Source organism: Stegodyphus dumicola, chromosome 5 (assembly GCF_044657685.1).
Source record: "Stegodyphus dumicola isolate Sdum_Otavi_A_Nest chromosome 5, ASM4465768v1".
Taxonomy (NCBI): domain Eukaryota; kingdom Metazoa; phylum Arthropoda; class Arachnida; order Araneae; family Eresidae; genus Stegodyphus; species Stegodyphus dumicola.
Window position 1 is genome coordinate 233184212 of NC_140772.1, and position 20510 is coordinate 233204721.

The window sequence follows — 20510 nt, forward strand, 5'->3', positions numbered from 1 at the left end:
TGCACTTTAGCAGCGAAATTGTTTCTAAGTGCTTATTAGCTAAAATCACGATCGGAATTTTCCGGAAAATGTCACATGACATGTCTCATGATCTCTCATTTCTCTGAGACAAAATAATCTGTGATTCGAACTGTGTACTTCTCAGATTATTGCTAAAGTCCTAGCTAGTAACCTTTATCGCCTTACCAAAAGGTCGCCAAACTACCTGTTACCATATTCTAAAGATTAGCCGAAGTTTACTTTCAGACTCGTATGAAGTTCTGAAGATGTCATAATAAGTTAGGCGTTTTAGTAAACAGCTTATGAACTGCAATTATATCGCCTAAATAGTATTTCAGCATACTCAAATTTCACCTTTTATTATTGCAGATGTGACGTCGAAAGAAAAGAAATCCTCTCGTATACAGAAATTACGAAAACATCTCAGCTGCGGTTTCGGACGCCTCTGTAAGTATTATTTCCTTCAACTATTTTTTTGTAACTTCTGCTTTTACTGAGGAAAAGAAATATATTTTTTTGCTATTCTTGCATGGAAAAAGCTAAGCAATATATTCTTTTGTTTACAGAGTACTATTTCACTCTAACCATAATATTTACATTAAACACGATAAGATACTCTACTCAAAGCTTACCTTATTTTTCGTTTCGTATAAAAATAATTGAAAAAGTACTTAATGTGCTTTAACCATTAGAATATATCTGTGCGCAAGCATTTATCATGGTTGATAAACATTCTCTCCACATAATAAATTTAAGCAAAATGCAGCAGACCGAATAATTAAAGAGACTAAACTGTGCCAGATATAGCTGTTTCTAAATTGACTGGGCAAACTGTCTCTAGGAAAATTCTTTGCTTAGAAGATAAGTTTTTATGATTACATTTGTTACCAAAAACCAAACTGAAAGTTAACTTTAGTTAAGAACAAAACTTTACATTTACGATTCATTTGAAGCATTTACAAAAAAATATATTTTATTAAAGTTGTTAATAAAAATAACGTAATGTTTAAAGGAATATAATTCTCTTTTAAGCTAATGTCGTTGTTTTATAAGCAGCTACAAATGAGTTTTAATTTAACAATTAAAACTCAATTTTAAATTTAGCAATTATATAAATTATAATTATATAATTACTAAATTTAAAAATATATATTAATTATAATTATAACATTACATTATAATTTATATAAAGTTATAATTTATATAAATTAAAACTTTATATAAATTATGATTGCTAAATTTATCTCGGAAGAAACTTAAATTTCTAAATGTATCTTGATAAATTTATATTGGACTGCTAAATTTATCTTGGAAGAAAATTTTGAAACGAAGAAATTCTGCCAGGTTTATGCTGTTGAAGATGTTTCGCAATTATAATTTAATTTAAATTATACACTAGAAACAAACAACAGTAATTTTTTTATTAAGTAAGCTTGAAGTACGCTTTATATTTAGCTATATGTTTTATCCGTTCACTTCCCAATCTTCTCGACTGAAAACATTTATAAAGTATTATTTCAACTATTTATTTTTGATATTTCATGAATTAATTCCTTGAATTAGTCCTTGAATGACATTGATTTTGAAAAGAATTGTTTATGCGCTTTTTCAAGGGAAAAAATAAGATTAATATTTATTGTAAATAGAGTCTTTGGTGCATCTGATTTCTTTTTATGTTTTTAATGCACACATTGAAGAAAATTTCAAATAAATTAAATATCCAAAATAGATAACATTACAAGTGTTTAACAGCATTGTACTTGTTGGTTTTCTAAATACATAATAAAAACGAATTCATTAATGAATAAATGAAAGTAAGCAATGTTGGGTATTTTCGAACAAAAAAATGTAAAACAAGTGTTTTAATTTACGTTTAAAAGCATGAGTGGGTAAAAAATGTGCAATGCTCTGGCCGGGACTCGAACTTGGACCTCTCGAATACGCGCCTAGTGTGCTAACCATTACACCAAGAAGGCATGCAGAAAAGAAGGAGAAGAAAACCTTGTATACTCCCTCTTTTAAAGGACGACTGGAGATTAGGGGACCCAATCGCCAAATCCTGGTGGTGAAGAATTTTGAAACGAAGAAATCATCATTCCCCACCTTTTTTTTAGTTCGTGAGCCACTGTAGAGACATTAGGTACTTTTGAAGCAGGATTACATGAAAAATGAGCAATGCCCTCGTCGGGACTCGAAACTGGACATCTAGAATACGCGCCGAGTGGGCTTACCATTACACCATGAAGGCATGCAGAAAGGAGGGAGAAAATACTTTATAACGTGTTGATGATTTTGAGATTCTGAACGAGAAACTGAAGTAAAAAATTTCAGTATTTTATTTCCTTTGACATCATTACATGTTGTGAGCATTTTATGTGCCTGCCTTCAGATAAATCGATTGATTTTTACATAGCGTTACGTGCTTTTAGAACCAACATACACAAGTGAAAAATTGCAAAAGAATCCCTTTCATCTAAAGGTTAAATAAAATTAGACACTAAATGAAGAGTTTGATATAAACAATGAAATGATGTGCTATAAACAATGAAACGATCTAAAGGGAAAAACAAGGTATGGTGAGAAACTCTCTGAACGCAACAGCCTCACCTAGTTGGCATTCACAATAGCAGTGAGCAGCTAAAATGTGGCATGGTTGTAAGCAATGGCGCATTGCCCTATAATTTTAGTTTATTACTGCAACGTCTTAAATTTACATTACTTAACTATCATAACTACTAACATTTTTAAAACTTGTAGCACACCTTTATTATTAATTGTGAAACATTCAAAGGTTGTATGTTGAATTTATCCCCTGCAGGTTACTTTATTAATAACGTTCTTGTACTTTTTACTTCCTTTTACGAAGTAAAAAGTAAGTATTGTAATCGCGAAAAGTTTCAGGCAACATATTTCAACGAAAATATCTATTTGGACCCCTATCGAATGCAATTTAACGAAGTTTTTGCGTGATATCTGTGCGTAAGGAAAGAATAAAAGACACCTTTCCTCCAAAAAAATTATAAAACTGCTTTAAAATGAATTCTGAAGAGAACTTTTCGTGGCATCTGTACGAACGTATGTACGTACGTGCGTACGTACGTACGTATCTCGCATAACTCAAAAACGAGTAGCCTCAGAACGTTGAAATTTTGTATATAGGACTGCTTTAACATGTAGATGTGCACCTCGTATTTTAGTTGCAATCGGCCCCACCAAACGTATATAAATATATTTATATATATATATCCACTCTGTTAGCCGGCTCAGTGATCTCAGTATCTTTACTCTTATATGTTTGTAAATTGTACATATTTTGCTTTAAAAATGATTGAATTATGTTGTTTTTATCTTCCGGTTAAGGTTTTTATGCCTTTCGTAATTCTGGAAGCAATATTTGTACAATTATTAACAATTTAAAAGCTGTTTAAGTGCGGTTAAGTTTTAAATAACATGGCGGACATATTTGTTTACATTTGAAACAGCAGAATTGTAGATTTGTTGCCAATCTAGAGAAACTAAGTTTCGCAACGCAAAAATAACGCCTTCATTTATTATTGCGAATTAAATCATGCTTAATCCCTTTCTGGAATTTTTTCGAGGAAATAAGTGTTTAAGATTTACTTCGTAATTTTTAATACAGATATTTTGAGTTTTTATGTATTTTTGCCTTGTCGCGAAGTGAGAGCTGAATTAATTGAATGAGAAATACTGAATCGTCTGTGAAAAACTGGTTCTTTTCTATTTTGTTTGCTTAATTTCTTTTATAATTGTTATATATTTATTATATTATTTGAATAGAACATGTGACAACGATAATTCTTCAAATGATATAAAGTTAGTGCATTCAGAGAATCGTTATAGTAAACAAATACAGTGAATTTTAAAGAGTGCATTTATTCTATTGTGGTTTTTGCGCTGTCGACGAAGTAGATTTAATTCAATCCAATCAATTTAAATGAAATTCAAGAAAAAATGCGTATAATTTAATATTCCGTACAAGGAAGTTATGTGGTGTACACATCAGGTTTTTTACTAAGCTTTTGTGTTACAAAAATGTAACATGTATTGCAAACAGAAAGTCTGGGGACAGCAGTAATAGAAAAAAAGCAACATTGTAAGATGGAATTAATCAGCTGATAACTCAAATTAATGAGTTCTTGCGTTTAAATATATAATTAAAAATCATTAGTATAATATTATATGTGTGAAGAAAAGGGGTTAATATATGAATCATCAAAATCTTGTGAGCGCCGTTGTCTTACAAACCTCTTAATTAGCTTAATTCGTATATAATTATTTATCTTCCTGTTTGCTTTTACAGTCTAAAATTCCTTACGTCAATGGCCCACCAGCGGCCGAGTGGTAAAGACGCTGAACACTGGTATTTCGGTTCGAATCTCGTGAACGGGCTGGCTGCATGGGCGTTTTCGTGGTTTTCCCCATGTATAGCGTGTATACGAGCCAGTTTCCGTTAGAAAGTCCTCCACGAAGGCATCCCTCCCTTTAGGCAGATAGCCCTCGTGTGCTTTGCCATGATTGAATAATCCAATCCAATCCAATCCTTACGTCAATACTTAAATCGTTTAAAGAATCAATAAATATAATGTTTTGAATAACAAAATGCTATATTCCAAATAATAGCAAATATCATGACCAGATAAAAATAATCATGATAATTATTTGAAGGTTAAGCAAATGTATGTTTTGAATATTGTGTACAATATCTAATGATAATTTTATTATTAGGTCAGAAACGTGTGTACATAGTAGTATGCTTAAAATACACTTCTTTTTTTTGCCGTTAAATGCTCATGCTAGAGATGCTTAGCGGATCTATTCAAGATAATGTAAGGCCTTAGTTTATTTCAATCCAATGCTTTATTTCATAGCTTTGAGCATAAATCTGCGATTTATGCTCTAAAACATTTTTCGGTCAACGCACTTTTCTGAATAGTTCGTGAAAACTAAATATTTATTAGATTTCAAATTTAAACAATTTAGCAGCATCGAAGGTAAGTATAAATAATTTATAATTATGTGTCGGGAGCATGTGACGAATTTCCCAACTCGTACACTCCACTTTCACCGAATCTTGACCAACAATAGAGAGGGTCAAACTGCGGCGAGGAACGGAGTCGGAGAAAAATGACTGAGAGAAAGAGAGACGAAATCTGTGTCCGAGATTAAGGAAACCGTTATTAATCGAAGCGAGTTTCCGGCCAATTAAGGACGCCCTTTCTCATTTGTTCGACCAGACATTTCCATCATCCCAAGACGTCCCCCTATAGCTGATCAGAACTTTGTTGTCCGCTGCATTTTCGATGTTCCCAGATTACCTTTCCTGAGGTGATTTGATGTACTGGCATCGAGCAAGAGAGTGCCTTGAGTTACGCTAATTCAAGAATCTTTTAAATTTTATGGATTTTCTTGAATAATAATGTGAATTAATAAGGTAAGAAAGCTGTATTAAATTAATGACAAAGAAAGCAAGCCTAGATTCTCAGGAAGTTAGAAAGTTCATTTAACCTGCGTACCTAATATTTTAAGAAACGAAATGCACAATACCTACGTACAAAAAGGGACAGAGAAAGTGTTTTAACTTTTTACTTCCTTGTACGAAGTAAATTAAATATTGTACTCGCGAAAACTTTCGGGTATCACATTTCAGATAGAATACCCATTTTAACCGCTATCGATGCAATTTAACAATGTTTCTGCGTGGCATATGTACGTAAGGACAGACTAAAGGACGAATAATAAAAACGAATAATAAAACTGATATGATAAGCTGAACGATTCAGTATAAAACCCAAACGAATAATAAAACTGATATAAAATGGATCAGAAGAGATTTTTTTCATGGCATCTGTACGTATATATGGACGTATGTATGCATCTTGCATAAGTCAAAAACGAGAAGCATCAGAACGTTGAAATTTGTATATAGGACTGCTGTGACATGTAGATATGCTCCTCCTATTTTGGTTGCAATCGGCCGCACCAAAAGTATATTTAAATATATATATATATATCATCCATTCTGTTAATCGGCTCAGTGAGCTCAGTTTCTATATTCTTGCATGTTTGTAAATTGTGCATTTTTTACATTAAAAAATGATAGAATTATGTTGTTCTTATCTTCCGGTTAAGGTTTTTATGGCTTTAGTTAACCTGCATGCAATAGTTGATGAAGTATCAACAATTTAAAAGTTAAGACACAATAACACACTGAATAAATACTAATTCAGAAGTCAAACAACAAAAATCAGCGTTATACCTACAAAATTTTCACAGGACTAGTTTCGATGATTTTACCGAACCATCATCTTCAGCTGCAAAACCGCAAATGAACGAGATAGGAAATAATGATTATATAAGATAAGAAAGCCTAGACAAGAATAAGCAAGTGGCGCCATCTGTTGGCGAAACCAGAACTAAAACATAATTTCTCTAAAAGCCGAAGGCAAATTTGGATTGGAATTAGGATCGTTAACTAGAACAGAAAGATTTTTATGAATGTGAAATGCCTCTAGAAAATCCAGTTCTCCAATGGAAGATGTTTTTTGAATAATTTTGGCAGCAGAAAAATTGAAAGTGTGATTTTCGGACCAACAATGTTGAACAACAGAAGACTTCTGTGTTTCCTTTTTTCTAACATATGCCTCATGTTCTTTGACGCGAAATTTTAAGGCTCTCTTAGTTTGGCCAATGTAAATTAAACCACACTGGCAAGGAATCCTATAAATACCCCAGGAATTCATATCCGGAATGGGGTCCTTGAGTATAGAAGTTGGAATTTTATTGATGGGAGAATAAACAACCCGAAAGTTAAATTTCTGCAAAATATGTGCAACTTTATAGCTAATTGATGGAAAGAAGGGAATGACAACAGAATTTTTATAATCTCCTAAAATAAGAGTGTGGCTTTTAGTGTGTTCAGATGAGAATTTTTTAACTGCTTGATTAATAATGTTGGGTGAAAAGCCCCTGTCAATAGCTATTGCTTTTAAAAAATTTAGTTCTTCATCAAGGGCTAGTTTGGAGGAGCAAACTTGAAGAGCACGGAAAACATAGGAATAAAATGAAGCTAACTTTTGTTTAGTCGGATGACATGATTTAAAGTGTGGTGGAAGGCAAACCGATGAAGGTTTACGGTAAACTGTAGTACTGAAGTTGGATGTGTTACGTGTGACCAGAATGTCGAGAAACGGAAGAGAATTGCAAGTCTCAAGTTCAAAAGTGAACTGAATAGCAGGATCAATAGAATTCATTGTTGAAAGAACTTTATTTAAATCATCTTTATTACCTTCAAACAGGGTAAAAGTATCGTCTACGTAGCGGAACCATGCCGGGAAGTTTAAAGTTTCAAACAATTTTGATTCATAATAATGCATGTAGATATCAGCCAGGATGGGACTGAGGGGGCTTCCCATGGCTAATCCCTCAGTTTGCTTGTAATATTTATTTTGGAAAACAAAATGTGTTTGTTTCAAACAAAGTTGAGTGAGAGAAATGAGCTCATCAATTTCGATGCAAGAGAAATGAAATTCGCGATGTCTGGTTTCTAGACATCTTAATGCACCCTCCACTGGGACATTGGTGAATAATGATTTTATATCAAAAGAAACCATGAGTAAATTACTAGGAGAAATGTTTTTAACCTTTTTTACAAACTCTATTGAATTTTTTATGGTGTAAATGTTATTGTCTAATAGAGTGGAAAATCTAGAAACTAAATATTTATCTAAAGGATACGAGGCAGTACCTAAATTTGATACAATAGGGCGGAAAGGAATACCACTTTTATGAATTTTGGGAAGAGCATATAATCTGGCACAATTCGCAACAGATGGGATAAGCGAATGTTTTAAGTTGCTTGAAATGATTTGCGAAGATTTGATCGCAGTTTTTATTTTGGATAAGTCCGAAGGTGAAGGAAGCCCCCTCAGTCCCATCCTGGCTGATATCTACATGCATTATTATGAATCAAAATTGTTTGAAACTTTAAACTTCCCGGCATGGTTCCGCTACGTAGACGATACTTTTACCCTGTTTGAAGGTAATAAAGATGATTTAAATAAAGTTCTTTCAACAATGAATTCTATTGATCCTGCTATTCAGTTCACTTTTGAACTTGAGACTTGCAATTCTCTTCCGTTTCTCGACATTCTGGTCACACGTAACACATCCAACTTCAGTACTACAGTTTACCGTAAACCTTCATCGGTTTGCCTTCCACCACACTTTAAATCATGTCATCCGACTAAACAAAAGTTAGCTTCATTTTATTCCTATGTTTTCCGTGCTCTTCAAGTTTGCTCCTCCAAACTAGCCCTTGATGAAGAACTAAATTTTTTAAAAGCAATAGCTATTGACAGGGGCTTTTCACCCAACATTATTAATCAAGCAGTTAAAAAATTCTCATCTCAACACACTAAAAGCCACACTCTTATTTTAGGAGATTATAAAAATTCTGTTGTCATTCCCTTCTTTCCATCAATTAGCTATAAAGTTGCACATATTTTGCAGAAATTTAACTTTCGGGTTGTTTATTCTCCCATCAATAAAATTCCAACTTCTGTACTCAAGGACCCCATTCCGGATATGAATTCCTGGGGTATTTATAGGATTCCTTGCCAGTGTGGTTTAATTTACATTGGCCAAACTAAGAGAGCCTTAAAATTTCGCGTCAAAGAACATGAGGCATATGTTAGAAAAAAGGAAACACAGAAGTCTTCTGTTGCTCAACATTGTTGGTCCGAAAATCACACTTTCAATTTTTCTGCTGCCAAAATTATTCAAAAAACATCTTCCATTGGAGAACTGGATTTTCTAGAGGCATTTCACATTCATAAAAATCTTTCTGTTCTAGTTAACGATCCTAATTCCAATCCAAATTTGCCTTCGGCTTTTAGAGAAATTATGTTTTAGTTCTGGTTTCGCCAACAGATGGCGCCACTTGCTTATTCTTGTCTAGGCTTTCTTATCTTATCTAATCATTATTTCCTATCTCGTTCATTTGCGGTTTTGCAGCTGAAGATGATGGTTCGGTAAAACCATCGAAACTAGTCCTGTGAAAATTTTGTAGGTATAAAGCTGATTTTTGTTGTTTGACTTCTGAATTAGAATTTAAAAGTTGTTTGTTTAAGTGATGATAAGCCTAATTTTTTTATCATAGCTGCCATACTTGTTTGCATTTCAAACTTAGGAAAATAGTGGATTTGTTGCCAATCTAAAGAAACTAAGCTTGCGAACAACGTCTTCTTTCATTATTGCGAATTAAATTATGCTTAATTCATTCTGAAATTATCGTTTAAGTTACTAAACTATCCCATATATTAACTAGGTATAGCGTCTGCAACAAATTCAGTTTCTACGCCTTCAGCATCGTTTTGCAGAGTAAGAGCAAAACTAAACTTTCAGTATTGTGCACCGAAAAATGTGTCTTCTTGCCCACTGGCCGAATGGCTTGTTTTTGCGTAGAAACTGTAATTTCGATTGTAATTTTTTAAGTGTTTTAACAGTGTTTTATGTTTTTCTATATCTTTCAAGTTTTAATATAGGCATTTTGAGTTTTTATGTATTTTTGCCTTGTCGCGAAGTGAAAACTGGACTAATTGAATGAGAAATGTATCTCTAATGACATTCAAGGAATGAAGTATAAATGAAATGCAGCAAAAAATGCGTATAATTTAATTTTCCATGCAAGGAAGTCTTGTGAAGTACACCTCAGAATTTTTTTCTCTTAGCTTTACTTTTATTAAGCTGAAAAGGAAATTGGGGATAGTTAAAATGCTTCATTGAGATGCTTATTTCTCGAGTCTTCCTTAATTAGAAATTGTTAAATAATTCTAAAGCTCGGTTCAATATCCCAATAGTTCTTCTCTTTATTTATATGCTATGTATCATGTGTGCCAGAATGCGCACCTTCTTTATTGCTATTGTGGTATCAAAAGCTTAAAGGAAATCTAATAAATGTAATAATTTTACAAAGAAATATCTAGTAAATCCTACTATTTCAGTAAGTTTTTGTTATTTATTAAATGTTATTACATAAAGGAACTACCATTTAATTACTAAAATTAAAAATTTATATGTATATTTTAGATAAATATGTATATTTTAGAGAACTTAAGGGAAAAAAAGATTATTTCAAAGAAAATTTTAAGTTTTCATTTAGAGATGTTTTACCTTTTAAAGCCACACCTGTAATGCTCTTGGTCAAACTTTGGATGAAGCTTAAATGGATAGCCGTCATGGACTGTGCCTTAATTATTAATCCATTACAATCTAATATAAAATTCATACGAAGATTAAGTCAAAAATTACTCCTTTTCAATAACCATTTCTTTGGGAATGCCGGATATTGTAGGACATATCCATCTCTTTAGGAATGCCGGATCATTGTGTATGCCGGAATAATCATTCTGCTAATCAGAAGATATTTATGTTAATGTTCAAGTTAAACCAATTATGGCAAAGCTCACGAAGATTATATTTGCTTTCTTTCGTGAAGGATTTTCTACGTGAAACCAGCTACTGAAAACCCATCTAATTAGAAGAAAAGAGGTATTTTACTAAAATATTTGTCACATTAAGATTATTTACTGAAGATTATTTCACGTTCAAAAGTCTAAAAGGGTGTACATTAAAGAAATGTATTTATTTAAAGTGAAATTAAGTGTAGCGTTTTTACCGCCTGAAAGGCTATTCATGTGCAGTTCTTAAATTTATAAGCATTTAATTGAACAAAAATGTATGCGGTTTCGAATTTTAGGATTCTTCTTAAGACATATTTTAGAACTTCAACTTTTATCATAAGAACAGAAAATTTATTTATTTTTATGTTCTGTGTTGACAGATGGATAAAGTTTCAGAATGTATTTCTATAACAATCAACATCTGAAATCGGGTGTTAGTGATTTCTTTCAGGAAAGACAGGAAGACAGGCAATTCCTGTGACAGGAAGAAGGACAGTTTGTAAGTTCGTATGAATTTCCTGTCTTACAAAACAGAAATGATTGCAGTTTGACAGATTCTTAACTGCAAGTTTTGGAGTAAATAATTATATCAACAGGATGGCATTTTACTATGAGGAATGCGAGAAAAATTATTTAAGATAAAAACGTTCAGTAAGATTTATGGAAAAATAAGTTAAGATTGTTCTTAAACAACAAAAGATTCTCCAGGTAGCCATTAACGAAATGTTTAATGTAATTACGTCATTTCTTTATTTGGAAATAATCAACACTGCGGAAAAAAAAAAAAAGAAGAAGAAGAAGAAGAAAAGACAGTTCTATATTTCTTGTTCTACTGGACCGATTGACGAAAGTCAACTTGTGTTTATCGTGTCTCGAAAGCGCGACATAGGATATATATTTGATTTATATATAGCACTGTTCTCACATAAGTGTTTTGACACAAAATCGGAATTTTTCTGAAATGACATGCTCATTTTTTTTCCATATTTCGATTCTACGATTCAAATGATGCCAAAGTGCGAAGTTTTGTAAAAATCGCACGAGTAGTTTTTTAAAAAAATTAGCTCTCAAAATTTTAGCTCCTCAGTCTTAATTGAATTTGATTATATTTATTAATATCTCTTTTTTATTAAACTTGCTTGATTCCTTCTTCCAGAATTCGAAATTTAGGCTTAATAATTCGCACATTTTTTTATGATTTATTTTTAAAATTTGAATTTAGGTAACTAGGTTGCTATGAATTAAGAAGTTCGTCAAGTGAATTTTTCTTGGTTCAAACTGAAAAAATGTACGCCAAGATAAATTTTTGAATTTCTCCGTAAATTTCGCAAAATTTACAAAATTGAATATTTAGGCATAATTACAGTCGTAGAATCGAAATATGGAAAACAATTTTCATGTCATTTCAGAAAAAGTCCTATTTTGTGTCAAAATACCTATATTAGAATAATGCTATATATAAATTTAACATATATCCTAAGTCACGCTTTCGATACATGGACAATACGGTTTGAATTTCGTCAATCGACCCAGTAGAACAGGAGAGATAAAACTGTCCCATTTTTTATCGCAGTGTACGTATGTCTGCTAAATATTAATGACGGTGTACAATGACGTATGCTTGAAAATTATATCTTTGTAGTAGAGACACAAACCTTGAATAAATCTTAAATGTCCCATTAAATGAGCATGAGTTAGAATGAAGCGCAGAGATAGATTATGCTTCATAACTATAAGAAGGATGTATATGCTTCTTTCACTGAATCTGACTAATTGCTGTTACGTTTAGTACTTTTCCAAATATTTTATGAATTAAGTATTAAATGTATATATATACATTATAACACAAATTACTCGAACAGCTTGTCTGTTCAGGACGGTGACTGTCACCCGAGCCGATGAGTTTAGGCTCGAATCCAGTATAAGTGGCGAGTATTTGTTAATATAGCTTTGCAAAGATATCTGTGGCTTCAATAGATTTTGAGTGCTTCATGCAGCAGCACAGAGCAAAACTCTCTTGTTAAGTTAGAAGGACAATTAAAATTAAGTTAGTGGAAGGACAGGAGAGGTACTATATATCTGGATTCCAATTTCAGATATTCTCGACCCAAACTGGAATGGAGAGTTGAAAGTTCTTATGTGTACTTTGTCTAAATTAAAAGTGGTCGCAAATTTTATGTCCTTAAATATTGATTCTAAGCTTATATTTACAGTTGCAAAATTTCTAAAAATAAGATATTCATCTTCATAAAAGTAGCCTTGGAAATGAGATAGAAACTTTTCGTAACAATAGTATTAGCAAAGGTCCAGTCAATAAAACATTCATTATGCTTCAGAAAGTTAATGCAAAATAGTCCGTATTTTATGTGCAAATTGCACATGGATTTACTGATTTATATCTCTCTTCAGCACATATACCTGACTAAATGTGAAAAATTTTTCTCGGATTCAGGGAAAAACTACGAAATGGAAAATACTCGGGTTTTGACAATCAGTGATTCCAAGCTGATTGCAAAAGCATTCGTTATTAACTTTAAAATTAGTCATTTGAAAGTAGTCATAAATACCGTCGCAACTTTGCAAATTTTGTGTTTATGATATCACAATAAACATTTTACTAGACATTTTGAAAAATATTTTGCATTCAAAAGCTCTTCATCTCTGAGCTCTGAAACTGTTTTAATAAAATTCTTAATATTAATTTTGAAAATTTTGTAACTAGAAACACATGTTAATGATCGATAGACATGAAACCTCCAACCTTTTTCCAAAACCATAAGTAAAAGGAAAACAAAATTGGAAAGCTTTCAGATTTTATATTACGCCCAAAAGGGCATTTTTTAACGTTTCGTGTGTTACCTTTATTTTTAAATATCATCTTTTTTGCAATTAACCCGTAAAATTAAATTCAACAGCAGTATCACAAAATACTTAAAACAGCATATCTTTAGAATTTTAGATACACAATCTTGCGAGCTGGAGATAAAAATGTTTTTTTTTTCGTACAGTGTTGCCGTTGCTTGCTTTGAAATCGTCGAATTTGTTAATCAAAAATTCATAAATGCTTTACAAAATATGAAATAGATAATGAAATAAAATCCAAATTTGAACTTCCAGATACCCATATTCGGGCGGAGACGTATGCTATTCAAACTTCGATGGCTCTAAGTACCGTTGTTTTACCACAGTGCTAGAAACATACATACATTTATGCAGATTCTTCGTTATTTAACTTCTTTAAATATAATACAGGGCTCTAATATTGGGTGGCAACAATTTAAAGAGTGATTCTCCTTTTATAATGAATCGATGCAAAATGGTAGACAGAAATTAATAGTAATTCTGGGCAAATTGTCCCTTTGGACTGAAAATGCAGATCTAAAGCATCTTTTACGAACTTAAGTTTAATTTTCATATGTACATGTGTTTTATGTATTTTATTTCTTGCGAAAATTCAGGTGTAAAACATTTGTAGCGTAAGAATTTATAATATCTATTTTGCTAAGGCAAAAAAACTCATTTTCCAACGAAAATGAAATACAGATTAATTTAAAATCCTTCTTATAAACAAAATCAGATGTAAGTTTAAAGGGAAAAAAACAACTCCTCTGATAAAACCATAGTTTTGTCGCTTTCACATAGAAAGCGAGTTGTAAAAACTCGCATATTGAAACAACTGAGGAAATCAAATGTCTTGAAAGGAGTCATCGAGATGAACTGAAAGAAAAATCTGTCTACGAATATTTTTATTACTGTTTCTCCCCTACTTTGCCTCGAGGAAATGTTTTGTTGCGGATACTTTATAAAGTGCTTCTCGACGTTCGATTTCCGTATGCAAATTAAATTCAAAATGTTTCCGAGAGATAATGCATTCGAAAGCCTGGTCCATAAGATTCACAGAACTGAACTGAGGCTTTCTCTTTGTGGCATTCTTTTCCTGCAGATTAGGTTGAATCTTTGGTGCCTTTCTTTAAATCTCTCAAATAAAGCTATTTCTGAGGCAGTATACCTACCGATAGAGTCCTTTTTCTGTATCTGGATAAAGTTCCCAATCAAGTAATGCGAAATGGAAATAAATATTTCCCCAGTTCTGTTTTGAATACTGCGGAAATTTGTTTGGCTTGTATTTTTACAGTCTTCTTGCAGTTTTCTGTAATAAAATAGTCCATTTAATTAACCTTGTTTATAGAAGGACGCTAATTTGTTTAATATTTAATACAAATGATATCTAAACTAAGTTTGTTAAAAAACATAAAAAATTACACTCGTTAATAATTCAGTTATTGAAATCTATTTAAAATACTAGCGGAAGTACCCGCTGCCAGTTAAGTTAGATTGAGAGTAATATATCTAATAACAGACAGAACGATGCCTCTGTAATCCCTCTTTAATAACGATGCAAAAAATATGATTCATAGTCATACCTTTTTTGGAATGATGCGATAAGGAACCCACATAAAAAAATAATAATTCTGTCTCATTATATCAGCAACAATGGCACGATTTATGATTTTCGTCTTTCTAGTGAAATGGTCATAAAAAGCTCGAGTTCCATCTAATATTTCAACTTGAATTTTAGTCGATTAAATGCGGCAAAACATTGATCATAATCGATCAGAAATCAATAACGTGAACAAACAAACACACAAGCAAATATTCTTCTTTGTATATAGATTTTGTGAAACTCAGAAATTTTTCATTAACAAACTCTACGATTTGAAAGCGAGCAGTGGCAACACTTTTCAAAATAAAGCATTTTATATTCGACGCGCGAGACTTTTGCCACTCGGGAAAATGAGTGCGAAAATTAGTGTTTCGTACTTCTTAATTAATATCTCGGCTGATTAAAGTCGTACGAAGATGGGAACAGTCGAAGTGGCTTCCCACGAGTCTTCGGAATCGGGAATAATGTATTTGATGTTTGTCAGTGCTATTTTTATTTCATTCTAAAACTTAGAAATTTTTTATTAACAAACTATAATTTGAAAGCGAGCAGTCGCGATGCTTCTCGGAATAGGAATGCGAGACTTACCACTCGGAAAATGAGCGTTTTCAGAGTTTTTAATTAATATCTCTGATTTTAGCTTTTTTTGGGGGGCGGGAAAGTGAACATCGACCTTTACCAGAACCCAGAAAAGAATTGTAGAAAGTTTGGTGACGATAGCTATAGTAGTAACTGATTTAATCACGAACAAACACGCATACACACACGGACATTCTTCTTTATATATATAGAGAGAGAGATTATATTATTGTTTGAGCTGTTTTTAAGCATTTCGCAGTTAAAAATCTTTTTAATTTGATTCACTATTTCACTTCGTGTTATTTCGTGCATTTGTAGTCTTAATTCTTTATCTTGATTGAGTTGTTCTGTAATGTCCTTCGAGTCACTGGCTTATTTACTGAAACTTTAAACTAAACATGTTTTACCTACAGTCTTCTCTTAGACTTTTAAAAATGAAAGATTGACATGATTTCATCCTCTGTTATTGTTATTACATTTATTTAACCATATGCTCCTAATATTTAGGAACATTTTATTTAACAGTTTTTTCCTAATTAACAGATTTAATAACATTTTAAATGCGAAAAGTTTTCTCTTTTACTATTTTCGTTTTCTGTTTAGCTGCAAGAAAAAATCATTCCTCTATCATACCAAATATAATTTTAAATTTTGCTTTTCTATTTTCGAAATATCATTTCAAAGTTAATAGTTTGTTCTTTAATTAGTTATTGAAAATAAGTATGCACTTTAAATCTAAATTGAAACAAGAGTTTAATTATCTTCTTTTAAAATTTGCTGTAGTTATTGTCTGAAATTTGGCCACCGCTGAATATATTAAACCGTAATACAGAAACATTCGGTGTTTTCAAGCAATAGAGAGACGTTTCTTTCTTTTTAGTTAAAAGACTTTTTCTTGTTCTATTATAGATTTTAATACATTCTACACCGTAAGTTAGATGAAATTAACTATTGATTTAATCCCCCTTAAAATAGCAACAGTTTTAACCTGTGTCTAAGAATGATAATGCTGTTGAGGAAATAATATGCTTTAACAAACGTAGCCTATCACAGGCAGCACCTCCGTAGTACCAAAGGTACTTGAGGTACTGCTAAACCTAGCTAATTATTAAGCTTCTGCCCTATTTTTGAGTAAGAACACCCCGAGAGGCGTGATGAGGGTCTCTCACCTCTCCTTCCCTACCAGCAACCTCTCGAGAAGACTTTCGGCTCGCCATGTATTCCTATTCTGAGTGCTACGCTTACAAACATCCATGCCTTATATACATATATGTATATAGATATGCCTTATATATTAGACATACTTATATATTAAACATACCTTACATATCAGACAATTTCAATCCATTAATTGTCGAAATTTAGAGTCATTTAGAAAGTCCTTTCAATATTAAGCTACATTGTTTAAAGCCCATACAGGCTTTATTGGCAATGAGAATGCCGACAGCCTGACCAATCAGGTGGTCTCCAATGTCAGTGCAATGGATATTGAAGTAACAGGGTTCGAAGAGAATTGCTATTCAAAGAATGAAAGAGTTTTACGTTAACAAATGGAAAATGCAGTGGTTCTCTTCACCTAAAAACAAAGGATTTATGAAACTAATTAAAATCACGAACAAAATTAAATGTATGAACAATATTGACGTTAATCAGGTTTAAACTGGACATGGCAGGTTTCCGTTCTATTCAACCGATTTAACCTGCAGGAAAATAAACTATGTGATAGTTGTCAGTGGTGATGCTAGGCATTTTGTGGTTGATTGTAGTTTAACAGACCTTATTAGACAGATTTTTAACGTTACTGATTTTAATGTAAGTGCCATTAATTTTAAAATTTTTAAATCATATACCATTGCTCTAATGAAGTTTATCAATGAAAATAGGACGCTTGTAGGAATTTTCCGTTAAAATCAAATTCTGTATTTATATGGGTTTTAGATATTTGTGGTGTTCTATGAATTTGTGTTTATGGTTTGTTTGTAATTTTGTGTTAGATGTGCATACTTATTTTTTATTTAGTATTTTTGTTTGTTGCTTTGGGCGTGGCTGAGTTACTGGCTGCCCTCGTTTGTGGAAAGACGGGGGTCCCTTCTTTTCAGTTATGGGGACACTCATGTCCAGGTGGGCTGAAGGGAGCCTACAATTCTTACATGCCTTATACATATGCCTTATTATACGCTTACAAACATCCATCCATGGGATTTGAACCCAGGCTCATCGGTTCGGCAGTCAGTGTCATCAACCAATATATGAATTTGGTTCACATCACTTATTGTCAGGTTCTGATTGTGCTGTATTGTATACCTTTCTCTTGCATTCTTTCAAAGGACCTCATGCAATATTAAATAACATAGATTACCTATTACTTACCTATTACAAGATCTCAAGTTATTATGCCCGAGTGAGTTTACAATCGGGCTATCATTTTATTTTTATTAGGACAATTATCTCTTTTTGTAACAGTTATATAATTACTTATTTTATATTTATTCAGGTTTGTGTTCCTTATTTACCATCTAGATGCATATTTTAAAGATGTTTTTTTCTTTTACGTTAACAATTGCATGTTTTCACCTCCGTTTTAACTCTCCAAACTTCTAGAGCATCATTCTACTTTTATACTGTGCACATAGCTTTCCCAAATTACCAAGGTTAATTTAAAATTGGATTTTACCTAAGGCAATAATTTGGATTTTAGGAGAAAACAACTCAAATTAATTTTAAATTTGCCTTCATTCGGGTACGCCTGATTATACATTGCTACAAAGCATTTTATTTTAACCTGCTGGAAAGAAAATGCGTTACGAAATCGACCCTCTTTACCTCAGCCATATTGAAAAACCTCAAGAAATTTAAATTAAGAATCAGCTTCAAACGTCATTATTTAATAATGAGTTAAAAAATGACGGTAGAGCACGTGCCTTTTTTTTCTTTCCTTTCTGAAAGACAAAAGAAGCGTAAAATGAAGTTGATTAGAAAAAAATGAGGGCGAAATATTTCACAGAAGGAGCTTCATTAATTAAGCTACGATGTGTCAAAAACAAAAGCTTATTGGATTTTATTTTTTGCTTTGTAATCATAGATTCTAAAGTCTCTTCCCACTATTATAAACATTTATAATATTTGAAAATCTTTTCGAAGATCCTTTTTGCTCTTACATAATTATTGTTTTTGACAAAATGAAGATGAGAAGCAAGAATTTAATTGATTAGGTGTTAATGAGCTAATTATTTAAAATTAAGAATGTAAAATTCAAAATGTGTAATGTTTTATTGTTGTTTGCTTCGAATGTGATATATGAAGTTTTCTAGTTCTTAGCTCATTTAACGCTTAATTTGTCAATAGAAAGATTTTGTTTCAGCTTTTTGTCTACGTGAAACGAATATAAATTATTTTGAGAAGGTTGTTTATAAAAATCATCAGGGTATCTTTTCTGTATATGTTACGGCACTTGTAAAGTTTAAGATTAACATTTTTAACAAATTCCAGCAAAACTGCCATAGATAATTGACACCATTTATTACTACCGACTGCAATAAAGTTTTGTTGTAAAAAGAGGAAAATATTAGGAGAACGGAATTGTCGTTTCTGCACATGTCGATATTTGATTATCATTTGCCAGCTCTTTGTGTATCTCGAAGGCATGCCAAAGTCATTTTAAGGTTATTGTGACTTGCTCACTTCTAACTAATTCAATATTAAACTTTTTTTTCCAATTTTGGGTGAAATAGTCATCCAAATACCAGAAGAGCGTATCCGGCATTGTATGCTTTTTGAGTTTCGAAAGGGTAGTAATGCAACAGTTGCGACCTAAAGCATTTGCAATGTTTATCCATGTGATTAGATGTTCGAAAATTCCAAAGATGGTTTTCCAAGTTCAAATTCTTTAATTTTGATCTCTCTGAATCCTATCAATTAGGAAGACCAACAACATTAGAGAACGATATGCTAAGAGCAGAAGTGGAAGCAAATCCATGTCAAACACCCTTAACCTACCTTGGTCGTCCATCCAAGAACATTTAAAGCAGATTGGAAAAATAAGCAGAGTAGGTGTTTGGGTCCCCTATAATCTGTCTGAAGAGAACAAAGCCAACTGATCCATCATATGCAATGGAACCATACAGAACCGTTTTCTGATATTTCGATTACTAGAGACGAAAAATGGGTCCTATATGATAATCCAAAACGCAAAACGTAGTGGCTCTCTCCAAATGAACGGGTTTACACCCCGAAAAGGTGCTTCTGTGCGTTTGGTCGAATATTCGCGGAATTGTTCATTTTGAATTGCTGAAATCTGGATAAACTGTTAATGCAGACCTTTAGTGTGAACATTGCATTGAGTGAACCAATCTTGGATCGAGAACTATCAATTGTCAACAGAAAAGACGTCATTCTGCAACACGACAATGCAAGACCGGATTGTGCAAGACGAACACTGGAAAAAATTAATGAATTGGGGTGGGAGGTACTGCCATACTCACCCACCATACTCGGCCGATATCGCAGCATTGGATTTCCATTTATTTCCGGATCCGAATAAATGAAAATAATGGAAATAATCCGAATGAATGGAATCCGAATAATGGAATCCGAATAATAAATGGAAATAAATGGAAACAATCCGAATAAATGGAATCCGAATAATACAGCATTTTCTTAGTGGCAAAAAATTTGAAAATTTGGATAAAGTCCAAAATGTCCTCTCGAGATATTTTACTCAAAAACCAATTGATTTTTATTGGTCCGGAATTGCAAATCTGCACATTAGATGGCAAAAGGTTGTTGATAACGAGGGTGATTATATTATTGATTAAAAATGAAAACTTGTTAAAAATGTATTTGTTTGAATTTAATGTAAGAAAGCGACATTACTTTCCTGTCCCTCTAATATATCTAATATCCTCTTCAGGATCCTCACGTCACGAGGACTATAATTCACTTCAATAATTGTTCTATCCATGAATTATATATATATATATATAAAGAGCTTTTCGTAATTGTAATAA

General features: G+C 32.3%; 1 protein-coding gene across 4 annotated transcripts in view; it reads left to right on the forward strand.

Moving 5' to 3' along the window:
* LOC118191572 (cyclin-dependent kinase 14-like) overlaps positions 1 to 20510 on the forward strand; it is a 221362-nt gene that overhangs the window by 73129 nt on the left and 127723 nt on the right. For all 4 annotated transcript variants that reach the window (XM_085817778.1, XM_085817777.1, XM_085817775.1 and 1 more), the window contains exon 2: positions 370 to 447. Coding sequence is in view for 3 of the 4 variants with exons in the window: in XM_085817777.1 (XP_085673903.1) it covers positions 370 to 447 (78 nt within the window). In the remaining variant the exon portion in view is untranslated. The remainder of the gene's footprint in view (positions 1 to 369; positions 448 to 20510) is intronic.